This window comes from Apodemus sylvaticus, chromosome 3 (assembly GCF_947179515.1).
Source record: "Apodemus sylvaticus chromosome 3, mApoSyl1.1, whole genome shotgun sequence".
Taxonomy (NCBI): Eukaryota; Metazoa; Chordata; class Mammalia; order Rodentia; family Muridae; genus Apodemus; species Apodemus sylvaticus.
In genome coordinates this window covers 48,318,919-48,338,910 of record NC_067474.1, presented here as the reverse complement: position 1 = coordinate 48,338,910, position 19,992 = coordinate 48,318,919, and the positions used below count along the sequence as shown (strand labels likewise).

The 19,992-nt window shown below is 39.7% G+C and overlaps 1 protein-coding gene across 1 annotated transcript; it reads right to left on the bottom strand.

Moving 5' to 3' along the window:
* Window positions 1-3,405: 3,405 nt before the first annotated feature.
* On the bottom strand, window positions 3,406-19,129 carry Akirin2 (akirin 2). Its single transcript, XM_052176225.1, has 5 exons — window positions 18,816-19,129; window positions 7,760-7,903; window positions 5,066-5,215; window positions 4,311-4,382; window positions 3,406-4,091 (listed from the first exon to the last, which is right to left on the bottom strand). The coding sequence occupies exons 1-5, from the start codon at window positions 19,042-19,044 to the stop codon at window positions 4,081-4,083; spliced, it is 606 nt and encodes a 201-aa protein (XP_052032185.1). The 5' UTR covers window positions 19,045-19,129; the 3' UTR covers window positions 3,406-4,080.
* Between the last annotated feature and the right edge of the window lie 863 nt (window positions 19,130-19,992).

The following is a 19,992-nucleotide window of genomic DNA, read 5'->3' as shown; positions in this document are numbered from 1 at the left end:
TAGCAAAGCAGAACACTATTACACATACAGATAACAGCAGGCTAAGAAGTAGGATCGCCATTGTGGTTTTAAAGAGTGGTCTAAGCAGACCTCACTTGAGCAAAAGTACAGGAGTGAAAAAAAACTACCCAAGAGGATTTATAGGTGAACCCACTTGGCAGGGAACAGCAGTGACCAATATTCTAGGGTGGGAGTAACCCAGCATATAAAAGAACAGACAGCTAGAATGGGTAGGGGGTTCTAACAATAGGAATTGAAGAGTAGGGCAAGAGTGAGGTAATGAAGCTTGTTTTCTTAGGTCAGAAGCAAAAGCATTAAGCATTTCAGTGATCAACACTTGTGAGAACACAGTGAGGGCTGACGCAGCAGAGCAATTACTAGTTAGCTGACCAAGGCAAGTCTTAGACTAGGTGGCTAAGAGCAGCAGGGTTGATAAACTACATTAGATGAACATTTAGAGCCTTAAGATCCTTTTTGCCATCAGTGGGCTTGCTACGGCCCCTTCGGTGGCACTGATGCTTTGTGGTGGAATCTCTAGGAACTAAGATCCCAAGAAGTTACCAAGTCTCTGGGAGTGTGGCCCCAAGGAAAAGGGTAGGGTCCAACTGTCCTCTTTATTCTTTTGCTTCCTGGCTGATGAGTTAACAGTTTAGCATGAAACTGGACTTCAGCCATGTCTGCTGCCTCATCACAGACCAAAGGACAACTGATCATATACTGAAGCCTTCAAAATGGAATTAAAATAAACTTCCTGACTTTATAGATCAACCTGAGTATTTTATTGTAGTTATGGAAGGCTAATTCATTGAAAGAAACAGCAGCAAAAATGAGTTTGGCTTTATATCGAAAAATCAGGAGATACCTATTAGAGACATTCCAGTGAAATGCTACACAGTAAAGTGAACAGAATCTTGTTATTAGAGAAGAGATCGCTAAAGTCAGCACTGAAGAGAGACAAGGAGATCAAACTCCAGTTTTGAGGTTTATGCTTATTTCTAGTTAAAATTTCAAGAGAACATTAAAAGTGAAAGAAATCCGGCAAGTATCTTAGAAGCCAAGTGAAGACTTTGAAGCTCATATATTCATAAACAATGCAGTAATCTTAGGTAACTTGGTTAATTGAAGATAAACTTACCAGGTGACCTAACCAAGTATCAAACCGAACAGCAACCTTGGAAAAAATCATATGCTAATACTTAATAATATGGACTCCACATTATGTTAACACAAAAGGCTTACTACCCTAAACACTAAAACTAAACGCAAATACAGTTCACGAGTGGAAAAGCTTGCTGTTCTTCTAAAAGAACAGAATTTGGTTTGTAGCAACCACGTCAGGCTGTTGAAAACTACCTGACTCTAGCTCCGAGGGATCTACCTCCCTCTTTGTCCTCTGTGGGCACTTACATACCCATGTGGACATATACAAGTATTAAAACTTAGATCTGCCTTCTAGTTTGTAACTTTAAAAAGGACAGGTCATGCTAATAATAGCACAAATAAATACTCAATACAGCTTAGTCTTTCCAGAAAGTTGGAATCTTGATTGAATCCTTGTGGCTTAGGAAGAGAGGAGGGGTTGTTGTGCTAACAGCCCTTGGCAAATAGAGATAAATGTAGAAGCATCTACTCCAGGTGGCCAGCACGGAGAGAGAAGCAGACATGTTTTGACATTAACAAGTGTAACTTCTGAACACAATTTAGCAGTTTATACTTGAAAAATTCACGTAGGTAATGACACTATTCTTTCAACTCCTGAGGATGTTTTCCTAACAAGTTGAAGGCTAAATTTTGAAAGATAATATGGAGATTTTGGTTGACATATGGGGGAAGGGGAGAGATCCTATTAACACTGTAGAATGCACAGATATATCCCAAAGTACCAACAGTATTGAGACTGAAAATCTTAAGAGTAAGATTTATTCCCTTTACAGCCAGCTGCCCAGTGTCATAGCTTGTGTTTCTTGTACACTAATGGACTTCCAAACTGCCTGGGATCTTGTGAAAGCCATACAACAACACTTTGGGGGCTTATTTTTAAATGAGGTTAGTATGTTAAAAATAAAAATAAATACTGTATTTTAAGATTAGCCTAATGACAGGAAGTATGCTAATAAAATTCAAAGGGAACCAGAGAGATAGCTCAGCAGTAAAGTTTCTTTTGCCGCTCTTACAGAGAACTTATGGGAGTTTGATTCCTAGCCCCAACATGGGCAGCTCAACACCTGGCTGTCTTATGTCCTCAAGCACATAAACATATACAAGTAAAATCTATTTTAAGGACTGGAGAGATGGCTCAGTGGTTAAGAGCACTGGCTGTTCTTGCAGAGGTCCTGAGTTCAAGTCCCAGCAACTACATGGTGGCTCACAACCATCTGTAATGGGATCCAATGCCGCCTTCTGACGTGGCTGAAGACAGCTGCAGCGTACTCATGTAAATAAAACCAATCTTTTAAAAAAAACTCCTTTAAAAAAAAAATTGAAAACAATTGACTGAGCAATATTGAGGGTAGTCTTTAACCCGTAATCCTGCCCCGAGTACCAGGGTACAGTGTGTGGCTAGCACTTTCAGCTTTCTCACTACTTTGTAAGAAAGCTTTGTTTGGAAACCATGTGTGGATTTTTAATTCATTCATTCACTGTGATATTAGTGTTTTGAAAGTATGCTTTATGTATATGTGCTTGCCTGAGTATATGTATGTGTGCATCCTGGAGGCAATGAAGTTCAAAGGCCTTAGTTGGTGAGCTGTTACATAGGTTCCGGGAACCAAACCAGAGTCTCCTGAGAAAGCAACCAGAGCTCTCTTTAGCCCTTATGATGTTAATTTTGTCATCTCAACAGTACCTAGGATTTTATAAATCTCAACAAGGCTTGTCTAGATCAAGTTAGCCTGTGGGTATGTCTGTGGGTGACTGAATAGCCTTAACCAATTAGGAAGAGAGCCAACCAGAAAGTGGGTGGAGCCATCTGCTAAACTGAGTACTAGACTCTCACTGCTCTCTGCTCTTCACTGTGGCTGGCTACACGTTCCTGCTGTTGTGATTTCCCCAGTGATAGACTGCAATCTGGAATTTTGAGCTAAAATAAACACTTAATACTCTGAACTGCTTTCTGCAAGATTATCTTATACCAACTAGAGCAACCATGTGTTCATGTATCATCACTGAGAAAGATCAAAACTGGATTCAAAGTAAAATTCCACAGCTGTTTTAGAACTTGTTATATAACATGCTGCAATACAGCACGTTATAGCAGTTTTGAGTCAGAACTTAATTTCTGAAAACAGCATTTAAAAGGTAAATATTACCAGAAAATTAACTTCATTGATTTCTAGAAAATACTTAGTTTAAAAACACTACTTTATTCCAATACTACCCAGGTGTACAATTCGAAAACAGGCAGAATAGAAGTAAATGTTTTATTTTTCCAACTAAACTCCAGTGCTACAAGGGCAGTAAACCAATATTACACTGGGGAGGGGCGCAGCAATAAACATTTGTTAAAAAGACTGATAGAATAAATAAAACTACCAAAAATAATAATAAAGGAAATCATATAAACCCATTCTGAAACCCCAAGAAAAGTCCTGAATACAGAAATGCCGTCCTCCTCCTCCACTATCTCACAGAAGTACTGTAGACTAACTGCTTACATGTCCTGGGATTACATTCTAAGTCATTAGTAACTGGTTACAGCTTGGTTGTAGTGCACAATTAAAATCACACTAACTTCATCCGACGTGCCATTCTACAGTTTTATTTACATAACCAGTGAAGGGCATGTTCTAGAATGCCAGCTTTAATCCCTTTCAAACATTAATATAAAGAAGCCAAATTGTAATGATACAGCAAAACGAGGCCACTGGTATTAATACAAGTAGCAAAGGTCCACATCCCGGTGGTAATGACATCACGGAAATTTCCAAAACCAATTGCTGCTGCCTAAGAGCGGTTGCCACTGACGAAAGCTTGAGATAACCTGTATTCATAGATGGGTACTGGCACTGCTGCATGTCATAGCTGGGACCTCCTGCAACAACTCAAAAGGAAAAGGCAGCCCACAAATGCAAAATTCTCGATTCATGAAACATCTGGAGGAGAAAAGGAGTATTAGTAGAGAGAATGGGGCAAAATTACAACAGACAAGTTCATTCTTTCCCAGCACCACTCCTAGATATGTAATTTACACTCCTAGGTAATTAATTTATCTGTTTCAAACTAACTTTTTTCCTCCACACTTTTTGTCAACTCTCTTCTTAAATATGAAAACATGGTTTTTTCAGTTTATAGTTCAAAGGTCAAATACTTACAACTAGCAGGCTGTTCTCCATATCGCCGCATTATCTGATCATGCGTAAACTTCACAAATGCATCATATTGTTCTATAAATAAAGGTATGTGTAAATTACATGATTTGCAAAATCTAATGTATCTGAAAATATAAACCAATGTGAATATACTCTTAACACCATAATCCTGTCCATAACCTGAATAGTAGTTGTAAATGGCTCAAATAAGAGTTCCACAGGATACAAAATAAAAATTTAATTAATACTGTAGTTGATCTATACGGCTAGCCCATCCCTGGGGCCATTAAAGTGAGATATGGGCTTTAAGAATTTCCCTTTTCTTACTGAAATTTTCTGGCTCATAGACAAGACCATACCACTGTATAGAGAGAATATATCAATGTAAAAACACCTGTGGGAAATACTCCTTACACCCAGTTTCTAGGTGTGTTATCTGAATAAGAACGGACCCCAGAGTTTCATACATTTGAATGCAAGGCACTAAGAAGTGGAATTCTGACAGAATTACAAAGATTATGAGGTGTGGCCTCTTTGGCAGAAGTGTCACTGGGGGCAAGGCAGGGGAGATGTGAAATTAGGATGTAGCTCTCAGGGATTGCTCTAGTCTATCTGTATGCTGCCATGCTCTAAGACTATAAGCAAGCTCCCAATTAATTGCTTTCTTGCTTTAGAGTTGCCTTGGTCATGGTGTCTCTTCACAGCAATAGAACAGTGACTAGAACACTGGGATATTCTAAAATAAACTCATTTGTTACCTGCAAGTTTTGTGTTCAGTATTTCTTCATATTCTTCTCGAACCTTCTCTTCCCGCTCTTTCAACAAACGTTCACATATCATCCCAACCTGCCTTAGAGTAAATAAGGGCTGTTCTTTTTTTAATGGTGAGGATGTTGCAGATGAAGTCCCTATGTACAACATGAATAAAAGATCACCTGATTTAGAACCACAACAGAATACTTTCTAAATGAAGATTTCAATGAGAACTTCTCTATGTCATTTAAAACTTACTATCTATGATAAACAGGTCCAACTATTAATTCTCTCAGACTTAGATTCTGGGAAAAGGGATGTTATATACAGGAAAAGCCTAAAGATGAATTGAGAAAACTTCAAAACAAAATCCTTACTATGATGGTGCCCATCACAAAACTTTCCAGCACAGGCCTGTTCAGAACATTTAGTGGCTGATTTTAAAAACGTGCTACAAAAGAAATCTAGCACTGGTCTAAAGCTTAGTTTATTATTAGAGTAACATGATTGTATTATAAAGACACTTATTTTATCATTACTGCTTACTGTTTATATTTTAAGGCCATACAGTAAATCACATCTGATTGTTCTACCACTTCAATATTCATTTTCCAAACCCCTAGTTTCCTATTAAAAGAGAATTATATCAGAAAAAGAAAAATAGAGAATTATATTTTTAAAAAGAGTTGCTGCAGGGAAAAATCTGTAATGCAGATATTTATCCCTTACTGAAGAAACATAATCGATTCTAATTTTGAATAGTGACCAAAACCCCTACTTTTGCTAATATAATTTAATTCACCTAAATTCATACACTCAAAACTGCAAGAAAAAGTTCCAAAAACAGCCCCAACACCAGTGTTTGTCAGTTTCAAATTAGCGAGAATATTCCTTCTGTGTTTCTATAACTAAAAGGGTTTTAAGAGAAAATCCTCAGGGCTGGTGAGATGGCTCAGTGGGTAAGACTGCTCTTCCGAAGGTCCTGAGTTCAAATCCCAGCAACTGCATGGTGGCTCACAACCATCTATAATATCTGATGTCCTCTTCCAGTGTACTTACATATAATAATAAATATTTTTTTAAAAATTCTCTTAATTGTTGAGACAGTAAGCAAGCATGGATCTGTATTTAGAACTTTAGGATACTAACAAGTTGACTCATGAACCAAATTTCAGAAACATTCAATTCTGGGATCTCTTAAAGAAAGAGCTCTAATCATGCTTATTTCTTTGAATTGTATGCTTTTTCCTCCCTTCAAACAGTTTGGTTTTTTTGGTAATGATAACTACTAGGACAGTGTGCAGAGGGAAAAAGTTCACCTGTATTTTATGGTTTTGAATTCTGAAAGATTACTAATATAATGGCCAAGTAGTGACATACTTCATAGAAAAAGCCTTCCTTAGACACTCATCCTCTATTTAAGGTACTTTGATGCTAAAACTTTCTTGGCTTAAAGATCATTATCTTTCTGATAACCCAGGATTATGACAGGTCGCTATTCACTGCATCCCTACTGTCAAGTGTTACATACAGATACAAGCATTCTCAGATGTCACATTTATTTTCTCATCTTGCTCTGTGGCCTTTATCTATCTGCACTGTCTGAAATTAACCCAACTACTAAGGCTATCCTAACTTACTTTGAAATTCCAAGTCTTGTTAAGACTGGCAAATCCCTAAGAATTAAACTGATATTAGTAGAGATCTTTATTATAATTTTAGTAAGAATCACTCCTTTGGTACACCAAGCTCCCCCCACCCCTTTGACAGCATTCCAATATTAGCACAATTTCCCTTTCAAATTTTAATTGATTACCTTACATCTTTGATTTTGTTTCTGTTTTGAATTATACCAGGCTTTCTTATAACTGCTAAGGAAAAACAAGTGCTTCTGAAATAAAAACTATTTTGACAGGCTATTAACTAAAGGTAAGATGGTTCTTTTCTGGCCAAGTTAACTTCAGCATTACTAAGTCAGCTCTTTCCTGTTGCAAAAAAGGGGAAAAAAAGTAGACCATTCTCTCTAAAGGATAAATATGGATTTTAAACTGATACACAATTAAAAAAAAAAAAAAACAGAAAAAAGAAACCCACACTTTAAGGAATCTAGTCCAATGTGACCAATGTCTGCGAGAACACGGACAGACATTTGTATAATGGTTCGCTAAGAAGAATTGTTGAATATAACTGCTAAATCAACAATTATAGGAAATTCACAAAATGGCAGTGTTAGGGCACTATTATCTAACAAAAGCGTGTGGTGGACTGGATAGACAGTCCCTGTTAAAGGCACTGTTTCTGCAGAGGACTCAGGTTTGGTTCTCAGCACTACATGATAGAGCTCATAACAACCATCTCTAACTCTAGTTTCAGAGGCCTCCATGAGCACCAGACATGTAAGTGTTATGTTGTACATACATGCAGATAAAAGCATAAAAATAAATTGGTATTTTTAAAGCATATAGTAAACACTAGTGATTTTTTAAATGCAAATTATATTGTCCACTTTAGGGGTGTTAAAGGTGGCTGTCTGTGGTTGGTGGGAATACAGGCAAGTGACTACATCTAATGTATTATACATTACTTAGTGTACCTTCTTTAATCTTGGAAAACATGGGTCCTTGAAGTCACTGTGGGCATTTTGCATTCTCCCCATCATTTCTAATGCAATACGTCTTATACTTATTAAGGTTTATTACCTGGTGATGCTGGTCCACTGATGAGAAATGCATGGGGCTGTGAATCAGAACTACAACCTGGATCTGTCTGCTGAAAACTAGCTTCTAAATGTCTTCTTTTCTGCATACGTTTATACTCCTGTTTTATGTTGTACAGAATTTGTTCTAAAAGGGGAAAAAAATAAAAATTTGGCAAAATCAAAATTTCCATACTAAAGAAAAAAAATCGGAAATATTTCTTCCAGATAACAAAGAACTGTTTTTTCCTTCCCTATGAACCACTGTGTTGAGCACAGCAGGGTTTGTTTTTATTTTCAGAAGTAGCATATCCAACCCTCTTCTGGCCTCTCCAGGCACAGCGCAGGACATATACTCCCAGATACACATATAATAATGAAATACATCTAAAAAACAAATCATACACATGCCATCTGGAATTCAACAAGTCAAATCCTATTTGTAAAAACTAAATTTAAGCTTTTTACTCAAACAGTGGTCAGGTAATCTAACTTTCTTCAACCATTTTACTCAGAGTAAACAGAGCTCACCTATTATATACAGAACTACTAAAGCTAGCCAGTATTTCCAATACTGAGAAAGGAAGATTACATACATTCAAGCATAGGTCTAAAATGACCACACACAAGAGAATTAAAATGTCATCATGAATCAAACTGTCATTAATATGACGTTCAAATGAAACTCAAAACCATTGTAGCATTAACAAAGCATTCTGAATCTTAGCGAGAAAGGGCCATATGAAATAATGAGACAACGAAGGGTAATACAGCGATAGGAACCACTGCACTACAGTGCAGTTGTCCTTTACATAGCCACTGCAACATGAAATTATACCCGGCATATCATTTCTGAGCCACCAGAACTCTATCACAATTTCTAACTAAAACAGGCAACGTTTGATCTGCAGGAAATGCCTTCCTGAGGTTTCCACTGCCCTTGTCACCCACCTCCAGATTTTCTCAGTAACTCCTTTAGCTCATGTGGAAGTATGAATTCCAAGAAGTTTATTATAAATCCCAATTGAAAGCAAAAGCAAAAACATGCAATAAAAACTGCACAGAGACATAATCCACATATTAAATGATGTCCAAGAAGAACGGAGGAGTGGTCCCTGGTTCTGGAAAAATTCAGTGCAGCAGTATTGGGGAATTCCAGAACAGGGAAGTGTGAAGGGGTAGATGGAGGAACAGGGGGAGGGAAGAGGGCTTATGGGACTTTTGGGGAGTAGGGAGCCAGAAAAGGGGAAATCATTTGAAATGTAAATAAAGAATATATCAAATAAAAATAAAACTGCACAAAGAGTGAATTCCCATATTTAACTCAAGACTCACACAGTAACAATCCTTCTCAATAATTAATACCTGGTTCCTTACATTTTTAATCTTCAGTAGTCTCTCTTCTTTCTCTAAATATTCAAAATGTTAAAGAAAAGATCATTGTTTTTAGATTTATGTTTAATATGTACATGAGTCTTTTGCCTACATGTATGTAACTGCATCATACGCATGCAGTGCCTGTGGGAGCCAGAAGAGGGCAGCTAGCCTCTTGAACTGGTATTAAGGACAGTTACCAGCCAACCTTCAGACCCTGGTACCCCTGCAAGAGTAACAGGTGCTCTTAACCACACACCCCTTCTTTGTTTGACTTTAAACATTTTAGATGCCCAATTCCATTGTAACTAAAGGAAAAAGAAACTCAAATGATAAATGAATACAGTCAAGATATCATTAATTCTGTCATTTAAATAAGTTTGTGTATTTATGTACACACACATACCACCCACACAAAATGCATGTGAATGTGTAGTTAAAATACAAAATTACAAACATATGATTAACTTAAGGATAGCTGTATGGGTTTTAATTGTTTAACCTTTTCTAAAATGCTAACTTTTTTTAAGTACAGTTGATGGTCAATTTGTCTTTTTCCACTTAAGTAAACAGTTGTCAATATGAAATAAAATTATGGTCATGTAGGTTTGCCTTGATATGAATAGTTTCCTACTATGGAATATCCTGTTACCAACAAGCACAGTATCTTCATTTAAAAAAAAAAAAGAAAGAAAGAACTCCTTTTACAACAATATTTTAAAAGGCTTTAAGTTAATGATATTTCGATCTCTAATATGAATGACAAATGTCACTCAAAACATGGTAAAGTTTATTTACAGCCAGAAGCTTCAAAATGTCCTACACTACCTTGGAGTAGGTTGACTTTAACATCTACCACCTCTTTGTGACTTTTACATCATCACTACAAAGCCAAATCTGTCTTCTTCTATGAGTGGTTCTCAACTCTCCTAATGTTGCACCTTTTAATACAGTGCATCATGGCCTGGAAACCTGCTGCCATGAAATTATTTGTCACTACTACATAACTGTAATCCTGCTCCTGTCATTAATTGGAATGTACGATATCTGGTATGTGACCCCGCCAAGGGGTCACCACCCACAGGTTGAGAATTGCTGCATTTAGTTCTAAACTTTACTACTTAATGAAGGCCAAACTAAATTGTACCATAGAGAGAATGCTTGAAACAAAGCCAAGACTAAAATTCAGTAAAATTATTTATTTTAAGCCCCAATCCAACTGATACAGCATAGTAGTACAAAACCCAGCAACTGTGTGAAAAAGGCGTCTACCAAGTGAGTTCCAGGGCTACACAGTGAGCCAGTCTCAAAAGGCAAACAGAAAAAATTTGAGGTATAATTTCTAAATTATGATTTATCAAATAAATGTAATATAAAACTACAACTTTCACTACTCTATATCACACACACACCCCTACCCCTCTCTCCAGTCTTCCATAAGCCAATACTAATATGGTATCACTACCTTTAGCCTCCTGTATAAGTGGACTTCACAACCAAACAGTACAAACATTTTTTAATTGCACCCATGCTATGACAAATACATTTTTCCTGTCATAATTCCTAAGTAGTATGGTATGGTATGGTATAGTGCCTTTTTGTCTTCACTGTACTAGACATGCTTGGAATTCGTGCACACTGCATCAATCACTTTCTTCCTACTGTTGACTGGTAATAAGCAGTTTCCTGTTACTGGCCTTTTAGACTGTTTCCAATGGAACTACTACATTCAAGTTCCGGCCTGAGGCCGTCCTCATCTGTTTGGTAACTCCTGGGAGTGCATCAGACCAGAGTCCCATGGCAAGGGAACCATTTTATTTTGTAAACAAACTACCCAAGTTTTCCAGAGTGTTCTTTACCATTTCGCATCATAATCAGCGACTCCTAAGTCCTGCTAACACTTGATACTGTCAACTAAAGGACTCAAGAATTCCTAAGTCATTGCTCGTACTGTTTGGAATATCTGCTAGGATGCAACTAAGTCACCTAAGCTCCACTTGTCCTCAAATGCTCTAATAATGATAGCACATGATCAACAAAGTTATGCAGTCAGTGATCTAACTTACACAAGATCCTGGCAGCACAAGTTTAAAAAACACTAAATTGGTCTGATATATTTCAGTTCAGGATTTAAACAGTTTTGAAGCTGATAGAGACCTCCTCCCAAATTTCCCACACTCTACTATGTTCATTACTTCTTTCCAGATACTTGACTGACTTAGTTCCCACTACACCAGCTGTGAGTGAGTGAGTTAGAGAAAGGGGGGGGGGGGGAGAGAGAGAGAGAGAGAGAGAGAGAGAGAGAGAGAGAGAGAGAGAGAGAGAGAGATTGTGTATAAAAACTGCCTCCTCTTAGGACAGGCATCTATGTTCAAGGGAGAGCTCTGTTGCTGTTTTAAGGTATTTATCTAAACCAGTCACAATAGCAGTAATGTACTATTTCACGCTAAGCCACTGAAGGTTGGGGCAGTCAGCACCTCTTTACTCTGTCCTTTCATAGCAACTATTATCTATACTTTCAATTACACCACTTAGAAAAGTTCTCCAGGTAGCAACATTTTAGCACTAGGTAGTCACTTAGGGACAGAGATGATAGCAGTTGAGAAAGTCGACTACACCTTATTCAATTGCTAAGGTAGTTTTAGGCTGCTCACAGTACTCTAGAGGCAAGATCTCAATATGCATCCCAGGCTAGTCTCAAACTTAGGTGATCATCCTGCTTCAACCAGGACACCCAGCACAACTGGATCTACATAGTTCCTGGACAGTAAGAGCTATGTAGAGACCCTGTCTCAATAAATAAATTAATTAAATTAAAAAAAAAGAGAACATCAGCTCTCCTACTCATTCCTAATCTATTTTCATTCTTATTTTCTTGAGGTGTTGTATTAACAAAAATGAATGCTAAAAGCCAGTGCACACATATCAAAATAATTAGACAAGTGAGCAAGTCTGACAATGGCAAAATTCCCCCAAATGAGACTATCTAAAATTTTATAATGCTATAAGTCTTTATTTACCACCCAGGAGGAATCGGAGGGAACACTCAGGGCACTGTTGCTCTTGTGAAGGACTGAGGTTCTGTTCCCAGCACCTACTCAGACACCCCTAACTCAGCTCTAGGGTGTGTGGTGCCCTCTTTAACTTCCTTCCATGCACACTGTATGTATGTGTGTAGTGCACATCAAACACTCAAACACATAAAATAAATACTTCTTTTACAAGAAAAGTTAAGTGCCCAGAAACATTGTTTAAATTTTCCACTGCAGTAGTTGTTACAACTCAATTGAATTCTTTGCTCATAAAATATAACTACAGGGTCACACAACAGTCTAAAAAAAAAAAAAAAAAAAAAGATACAGAACTGCAATTCCATTGTTTCTCTAACTGCAGTACTTCTAAGAAGCCTTCGAAATGCCAAGTGAATAATCCAACAAATAAATTTAGCATTTTGTGGTAAACTTACTTTGTGGTAAGACTTTAACCAATTAACTTTATTAACTCTGAAGCCATTTTCAAAGTTAGTATCAGTCTCATTTGACCCACATCTGCCCTAAAAATCCAGGGACCTATTTTAGACTCTTAAGAGGATCTCTCAGATTTGTATAGAAAGTTAGGATAAATCGAGTTCCAGAATTGCTATATTCAGCAATCAAAGTATAGAGCAATCATCTGCAGATGCCAGACATGTTCAAATAGGCTGGAGTATTTCCCTTCTCTTTATCTTTTTAAAGGTGATAGTCTTATCAAAGACATCAAATCAAAATGTATCACATTTTCACATTTGTACAGAGAAACTTTTGTAGGGCAATAGCACTGGACAGTATTAAGGTCAACAGTATTGGACAATGTTAAACACAAAGAAAACAAGGACCACAGAACTCTAATTAGGTAACATACCCATCCCTAATCCCATTATCTAGGGTCCCAGACTCTATTCTTACTATCAGTTTGTATTTGTAATGTTTCTTTTCAAATAGTAAAATATTGTCAATATTAGACTCTGAATTTTTCTTTTATTCTTCGTCATTGTTTGTCTTGTGTCTGTGCATTTGCTCACACATCCACAGTTAGACACTTGCCGCAGTGCACAGGTGCATGTCACAGAACAGCTTTTTGGAGTTCTCTTCCCACCACCTATGTTCCAGTGATCAAACTCAAGGGCCCTCAAGCCTGGCAGTAAGTGCTTTTACTGGCCGAGCCATCTAATCAGCTCTGAATCTGTTATTTTCAACCTTTCAAAGGTATTACTACTACTCCTTTTTTATCCTGGCCTATCTTAACAACAAGAAAAACATACCCAAGTAACAAAAGAACAAAGACATTCAAAAGCTGAAGACCATCTCGGTGGTAACCGATTGCTAGACGCATCTCTACATGAGGATAGTTGTGTTTCTGTATTTCCCCCTTCCAACCTTGAAAAGTTAAAATGAATAATGCATTGGGGTGTTCTTTAATGGCCATAAACCTTAGGCTTTTTTTTTTTGCCTCTTTTTTTTCAAGTATTAGGATCAAATTTAGGGAGATTTGTACTTAGACAAGCATCCTACTACCACTGAGCCAACATGCCAGTTCCAACTGACAGGATTCTTAAATGCACAAGTTTAACTGGAGCTACACATTTCTAAATATCAGGTTTACAATCCACAGCACAAAGACCACTACTAAAAGCATTTATTTCCCAAATCCACTGAGAAACTAGAAGTAATTCTGCAGCTGTCTAAATAACCACAAATATTAAAAGACACTTCTGGCTCAATAAAATGACATCTGACGTTAGATACTGCCTTCTCCAACAGACATATCTTTTGTTTGCCTAGAACCATTTGTATTTCCTTTAAGCCAGCTGGTGTCTCCATTTGGAGGCATGTATCAATGTCTAGTGAACAATCTATTCTCCATTCACAAGCTGTAGTTTCCATTTTTTAATGGAAAGTTTCCAACAAATACAATGAGTTCTTACAATGGAATTTAACTCTTCATCCAATTCAGTTCCTAAAACAAACTACAGCAAAGGTACCAAGCAAGCTACAATGTACACATTAATGTTAACTAGCCAACTCACCAAGAAGTCAGCATGCACAGAAGGCCATTCACAAGACCACTGATTCATAGTATAATTATGAAAACAATGTGTTAGATTTGACTGACAGTCCTGGCAACCTCTTAACAATGGTACATAATATCAAAACAACTTCTTTCTTGAAAATGTCTGGACAATCTTTTGGTTACATAATAACAGACAGACAGACAGGCAGCTAAAAAATAACTTGGGTTGCCAAATAAAAAGCCTAGTGCCGGTGCACCACTATGCCTGTTTTTGTTCTTAGAGTTTGAGTTAGGTTTCAATAAAGTGTATATATTTCAGTTGGCTAAAAAAAAAAAAACAAAAAAACAAAAAGCAAAACAAAAAAAAACCCAACCAGTGCCAGTATTGGGATACAGCCCCTCAAGCTGTTCTTCAGGGGTGTCCTAGAGATCTCCAAAATGACACAGACTATTGTTGATGTTTTAGTTGCCCTCCAGAACTTGATGGTTAGGATTCTATTGCTGAGGACATCACACAGTCTTGTCACAGATGGTACTGACTAAAAGAAGCTCCCCTCTTTTAGCTAGCTTCCACAGTCCCAGGTGTTTTGCAGGCTACTATGAAAGAAAAAAAAAAGTCACCCAACAAGCCTTACCCAATTGTGACCTCTCATGAGCTACAAAAATGATGGTTTGCCAGGACAGGTCCATGAGTGCAGTAGTGGCACAAATGCCACGGGGGCAAATGTCCTGCTTTCTGGTTAGGTTTATGATTTCTGCCCGCTCCAAGGCAGACATACAGCTTGACACTGCACCAAGCCACCAACCCTTGGCTGAAGCACTCATGTGCTCCAGGGGTGAGCTCACTACTACTATTTGTTCTATGGAAATGGTATCAAACTACCTTCTAAATAAGTAAGTACAGAGATACAAATTTAGAGAGTAGTTTGAGGCAGAAAAAGTATAAGAGCCAGGTGTCAGGGCCAGTGTCTTCTGACTGTGACATGCTGAAGCACTCATGAATTTACAGCAATAGTGGCTGCCCTTCCACATTTACACACAAGAGCCCTTCCTTAGCTGAGGACAGGTGGTGGCATCTGAGGAACAGTCATCTGAGGGAGGAGCATCTTAAAGCTCTTAGTAGGTCAGCCATGCTAATGGATGACCCCCAATCAATGAGGATATATAGGCAACATAAATTGGAACTTATTAAAGTTATTTTAGGAGGGAGGGAGGGAGGGAGGGAGGGAGGGAAGGAGGGAGGGAGGGAGGGAGAGAGAGAGAGAGAGAGAGAGAGAGAGAGAGAGAGAGAGAGAGAACGAGAACATGAAATTGAGAAGCAGGAAAAGGTGGGTGAGATGGATCTGGGAAGAGTAGGGTACTTAGAAAAAGTACATCCTTAAAATCTTACTTAAAGGCCGGGCGGTAGTGGCTCACACCTGTAATCCCAGCATTCTGGGAGGCAGTGGCAGGCGGATTTCTGAGTTCGAGGCCAGCCTGGTCTACAGAGTGAGTTCCAGGACAGTCAGGGCTACACAGAGAAACCCTGTTTCCAAAAAACCAAATCCAAAAAACCAAAAAAAAAACAAAAAACCTTAAGGCAGGGCAGGGTGGCAGACACCCTTTCATCCCAGCACTTGAGATGCAAATGCAGGCCAAGCACCAGGAGTTCCTGGGTAGCCAAGGATCTGTGATACGACCATCCCCTCCCCCTCCACACACACACACACACACACACACACACACACACACACACACACACACACACACACACACAGAGCCTTGACACATTCATTTGCCCAACCTCATTTAAATGCTTCTCTCTCCCAACCCACCCTCACTTACCACCCACCAGCCTTAGATACACTAAGTATTTTAAGCATCACTGAATTAAAATCCTAAACCAAACCAGTGTACACATACCTTTTTTATTTTTATTTATTTTTTGGTAAAAGACCAGGCAATAAATATGAATTCTGGGATCACACTCTCTCACTAGCTGCTCACCAGCTCACCTGCAGTGGACGTTAAACTTTAAAGGAGGACAGGCACAGCTAGGTCCACATGATTGATTTTCATGGCACTGACATTTGAAGTTTTTGAGTTGATGAAATGATCATTCTTACTCTTTTTCAGCCATCTAAACATGTAGTTTTACCCCCAGACTGTACAAAAACATGGCCATAGGATGTCAAGCCTATCTTATCGAGTACAGATCTGAATTAGTAACTCAGATACACCAAAAATCATGTTTGAGATATGATATATGAAGAGGGGTAAGAACAGAAGCCAGTGTTAATTAACATAAGAGTTTCAAGTCTTGAGAGCAAGGAAGCAAGCTAGACTTCCTTCAGCTAGCCCTCTTCTTTAGTATTGTTTCAAGTTTGAAAAATATTGATCTAAATAAGAGTAGTCATATCAAAGTTTGGAATCACATTCCTGGAATGTCTAAAATAATGCGTTTAGAACAGGGCCCCAAGTTTTTGAAGCTACTAATATGCCACTGCAAAAGCACTATCAGAAGAAAACATGAAATAGACCTGAAATAAACCTGAAATAGAATAATGATAAAGACAAACTGCATACAGTACATACTCTGCATAAACTTCAAGGTCTTTAGTTTTAGCCTAAAAAGGTCCAGCCACACATTTACTGTGTCATTAAAATTACAGTAAATATGTACATTTTAGCAAATTTAAACTTTAACAATCTTCCCTCATTTTTCAAGAAGCTAATCTTCTACATTAATATTCAAATTAACTGAAATGCCAACTTAATATTTAGCAAACTCTAAAAATACCAATTAGCATGTGGTTTTAGGTTTCAAGATGTGATTAAACTGTATCAGCTGGCTAAAAGACTAGCAATAATCCTAATTATTTTACAATGTACTGACTTAGGTGTGAAAGAATGAGTGAAGAATATCAACCACTGCAATACAGAACTGACACAACAGACTAGAAGATGATCATTACAGTTTCTGAACAAGGTAAAGGAAGGTGTCATAGTTCCCTGATGTTTTAGTGTTCAAGATTATTTTAATTGCATAGGGATATATTGTAACTCTCAAACCTAACACTAGCTCCAATGAAATTTATTGCTAGTTACAGCTATTTTGAAATGGCCTCATTAGTAGATGGAACACCATTTCAATGTTCAAAGATAACATTTCATGAAAGACAAAAATGTCTGCCCCAAGGAATTCATTCTTCACTTTGTTCCCTTGTTTTTCAGTAATGTCTGAAGCAGTGGGTTCTCAACCCTCCTAAGGAGCTCACCCTTTAACACAGTACTTCGTGCTGTGGTGACCCCAACCATAATATTGCTGCTACGTCATAACTGTAATTTTGCTACTGTTCTAAATCGTAACATAAATATCTGATAGTCTCCCTTGGGGTCGAGACCCACAGATTAAAATAGTCATGAGTACCTTTATACAGTTTAGGTATGATCCTTGGATATACTTCTTGGAATTCCTATAAAAAGTGACTGCAACTCTTAAAACAGCATTGGGCTATGTTAGGTCAAAAATTTAATAGCAAGAATAGGTAACTGAAGTTCACCATGGATTTGGTATGAATATTTAAATGTCACGTTAAAAACCACAGGGTACAGTCAATTTCATATGGATGTTACCAAGTACAGAAATCTATAGTTCCCATCTTTAAAATGAGTTACTGAGGAAAAAAAAAAACTAATCAAAGGCTTTAAGGATGGTACCACTAAAGGTCTGCACACACACTTACAAACCCCTTGATGCTACACACAAAGAAACAGACTTACACTTCCAAGTCCATTAAAGTACACCCCTAAGATTGTGCCGGTAGCACAAAAAGATTTCCAAACGCAGAGGGCAAAAATCCCTAGGTACACATTCAGTGTACAAAAGCTATCAAAGGTACATACACTTTCTGAAAATGTTTCAAGACTTCAAGTCTGAAGTCCACTGGAATCTTGATTTATTCGTTACTCTCGAGGCTAGGTTCTTTTCTCCCAACATACTTCGTTGGGGTAACTAAAGCATTTACAAATAAACTAGGCAGTCTCAATTTGAAGTACATCTTCCTTTTCATTAAAAGTTGAGGATTTCTTAAGGACTAGACGCATAGTGAGATCACATTACAGTACTCGGGAAGAAGATTTGCTTTGTTGTTGACCCTGCTAGGGAAACAGGTCTTGACTCAGCCAAAGTGGCGTTCTTGTGGGTGATTAATGACAGGCCTACAACTCGCCCCAGTGACATCCATCCCCCACCAAACCCCACCCCTTCTATACTAAAACCAGCCAAGTCTAAAATGGAGGAGGGGCTGCCTTCTCGCCTCAAACCACTCAGTCACTGAGTTAATAGCTGCAACCAATCGATTCAGCCCCAGAGACCCGGAGATTCGGGTGAAATGTGACCCTTCTCTCCCCTGACTTATGAATAATATCACCCTCTCTGATCATTTCCGCTGGGTCTCTACATAAGGAAACCATTCCAGCGATCCTGCCCCAAATGATCTGCCTCACAATGAGGTACCCCACAATGCCTGCCAACCCGACTCGTACCCACCCAACCTGCCGACACCACCCCCACCTTGCTTCGGGCCCTTCCCTTTGTGTCCGCACCCAAGCTCCCAGCCGCAGCCCACCCCGGCAGCCCCGGGGCCGAGGCCCACCTGTAGTGAGACGGGAGGAGACGTCGCCGAAGGGGGAAGGCTCCATCCGGAGATACTTCTGCGGCGAGGCGGCGGCGGCCGAGGCAGCGGCGGCGGCGGTGGCGGCGGCAGGGGAGGCGGCAGCCGAAGCCGGTGCCGACAAAGGCGCGCACCGCCTCCGTTTCGGAGATGCGGGGCTCAGCAGTGGGTCGAAATCCAGAGTCCTTTTCAGAGTGGCTCCGCACGCCATGGCGGCGGGCAGCCGAGGCCCGGCTCGGGCGGGGCCGGGAAGGTCGGGGGCAAACGGGCCCTCCGAGGTGCCCGGTGGGTGTGGGGCCCGGGACGGCGGAGCCGCGGCAGGGCAGGCGGGCGAGGCGCGAGGGTCGCGCCGCCGGCTCGGGGCCGCTCCCGAGAGGCCGGGCCGCCCCCGCCGTGCGCTCGGGCTGAGCGCGCCGAGGCTCCTGCGCGGAGACCGGCTCCCTTCGGAAGTGGACCCGGCCAGTGGCGTGACCGAAACGCGATCTCCAACACGTCGGTGCAGACAGAAGCTCGTGAGCGGCGGCAACGCGCGGGAGCTGCGAGGTAGCTCGGCCGCACAGAGCTAAGCAATGCACTCGACCCCCTCTTCTCCACGGACCAACTCTGCCACCCGCCGCCGGCCCCAATATGGCGTCAATAACAACGCCGCCGATTCAAATCCTGCGGCCCCAGGGCGCCTGCGCACGGGGGGCGGGCCCGCCAGAATGCATTCTGGGATTTGTGGGGTTTCGCTAAGGGCAGGAATCGACCTGAAAGGCAGTTACCCAGAAGTCACAGAAACTACGACTCCCGTCATCCAAGGCGCGCGATCCCAAGTTCCGGGTTGGAATTTAAATGCCCCCTCATAAGTAAGAGAGTTTAAAAAAAAAAAAAAAGAAGTAAGGAAGAGAAAGGAGAGTCTCTGAGACAGTGGGGAAGAGGAAGCGAACCATAGGAAAAGCAAGCTAAGCAATTTAGAGACCCTGTTAAGATTTGGCATAGTGACTTAAACGGGATATAACAAAGAACCAGTCTAATAGATGGAGAGAGATAAATCTTGCTGTCAAGAGCGCCAAAACCCAAATCTGTCACATGGAGGGGATAGGAAATAATGAAAACACCAATTTGGTACCTCGAGACAGAACAACAGTAATAATATCAGATTACAGGATCTTTGAAG

Coding starts and splice junctions, on each gene's coding strand:
- Akirin2 (XM_052176225.1), bottom strand. CDS start 19,044: ATGGCGTGCGGAGCCACTCTGAAAAGGACTCTGGATTTCGACCCACTG. Junction 5,216..7,759: donor CAGTGGACCAGCATCACCAG/GTAATAAACCTT, acceptor TGTTGTACATAG/GGACTTCATCTGCAACATCC. Junction 4,383..5,065: donor ACTGAACACAAAACTTGCAG/GTAACAAATGAG, acceptor CTTTATTTATAG/AACAATATGATGCATTTGTG.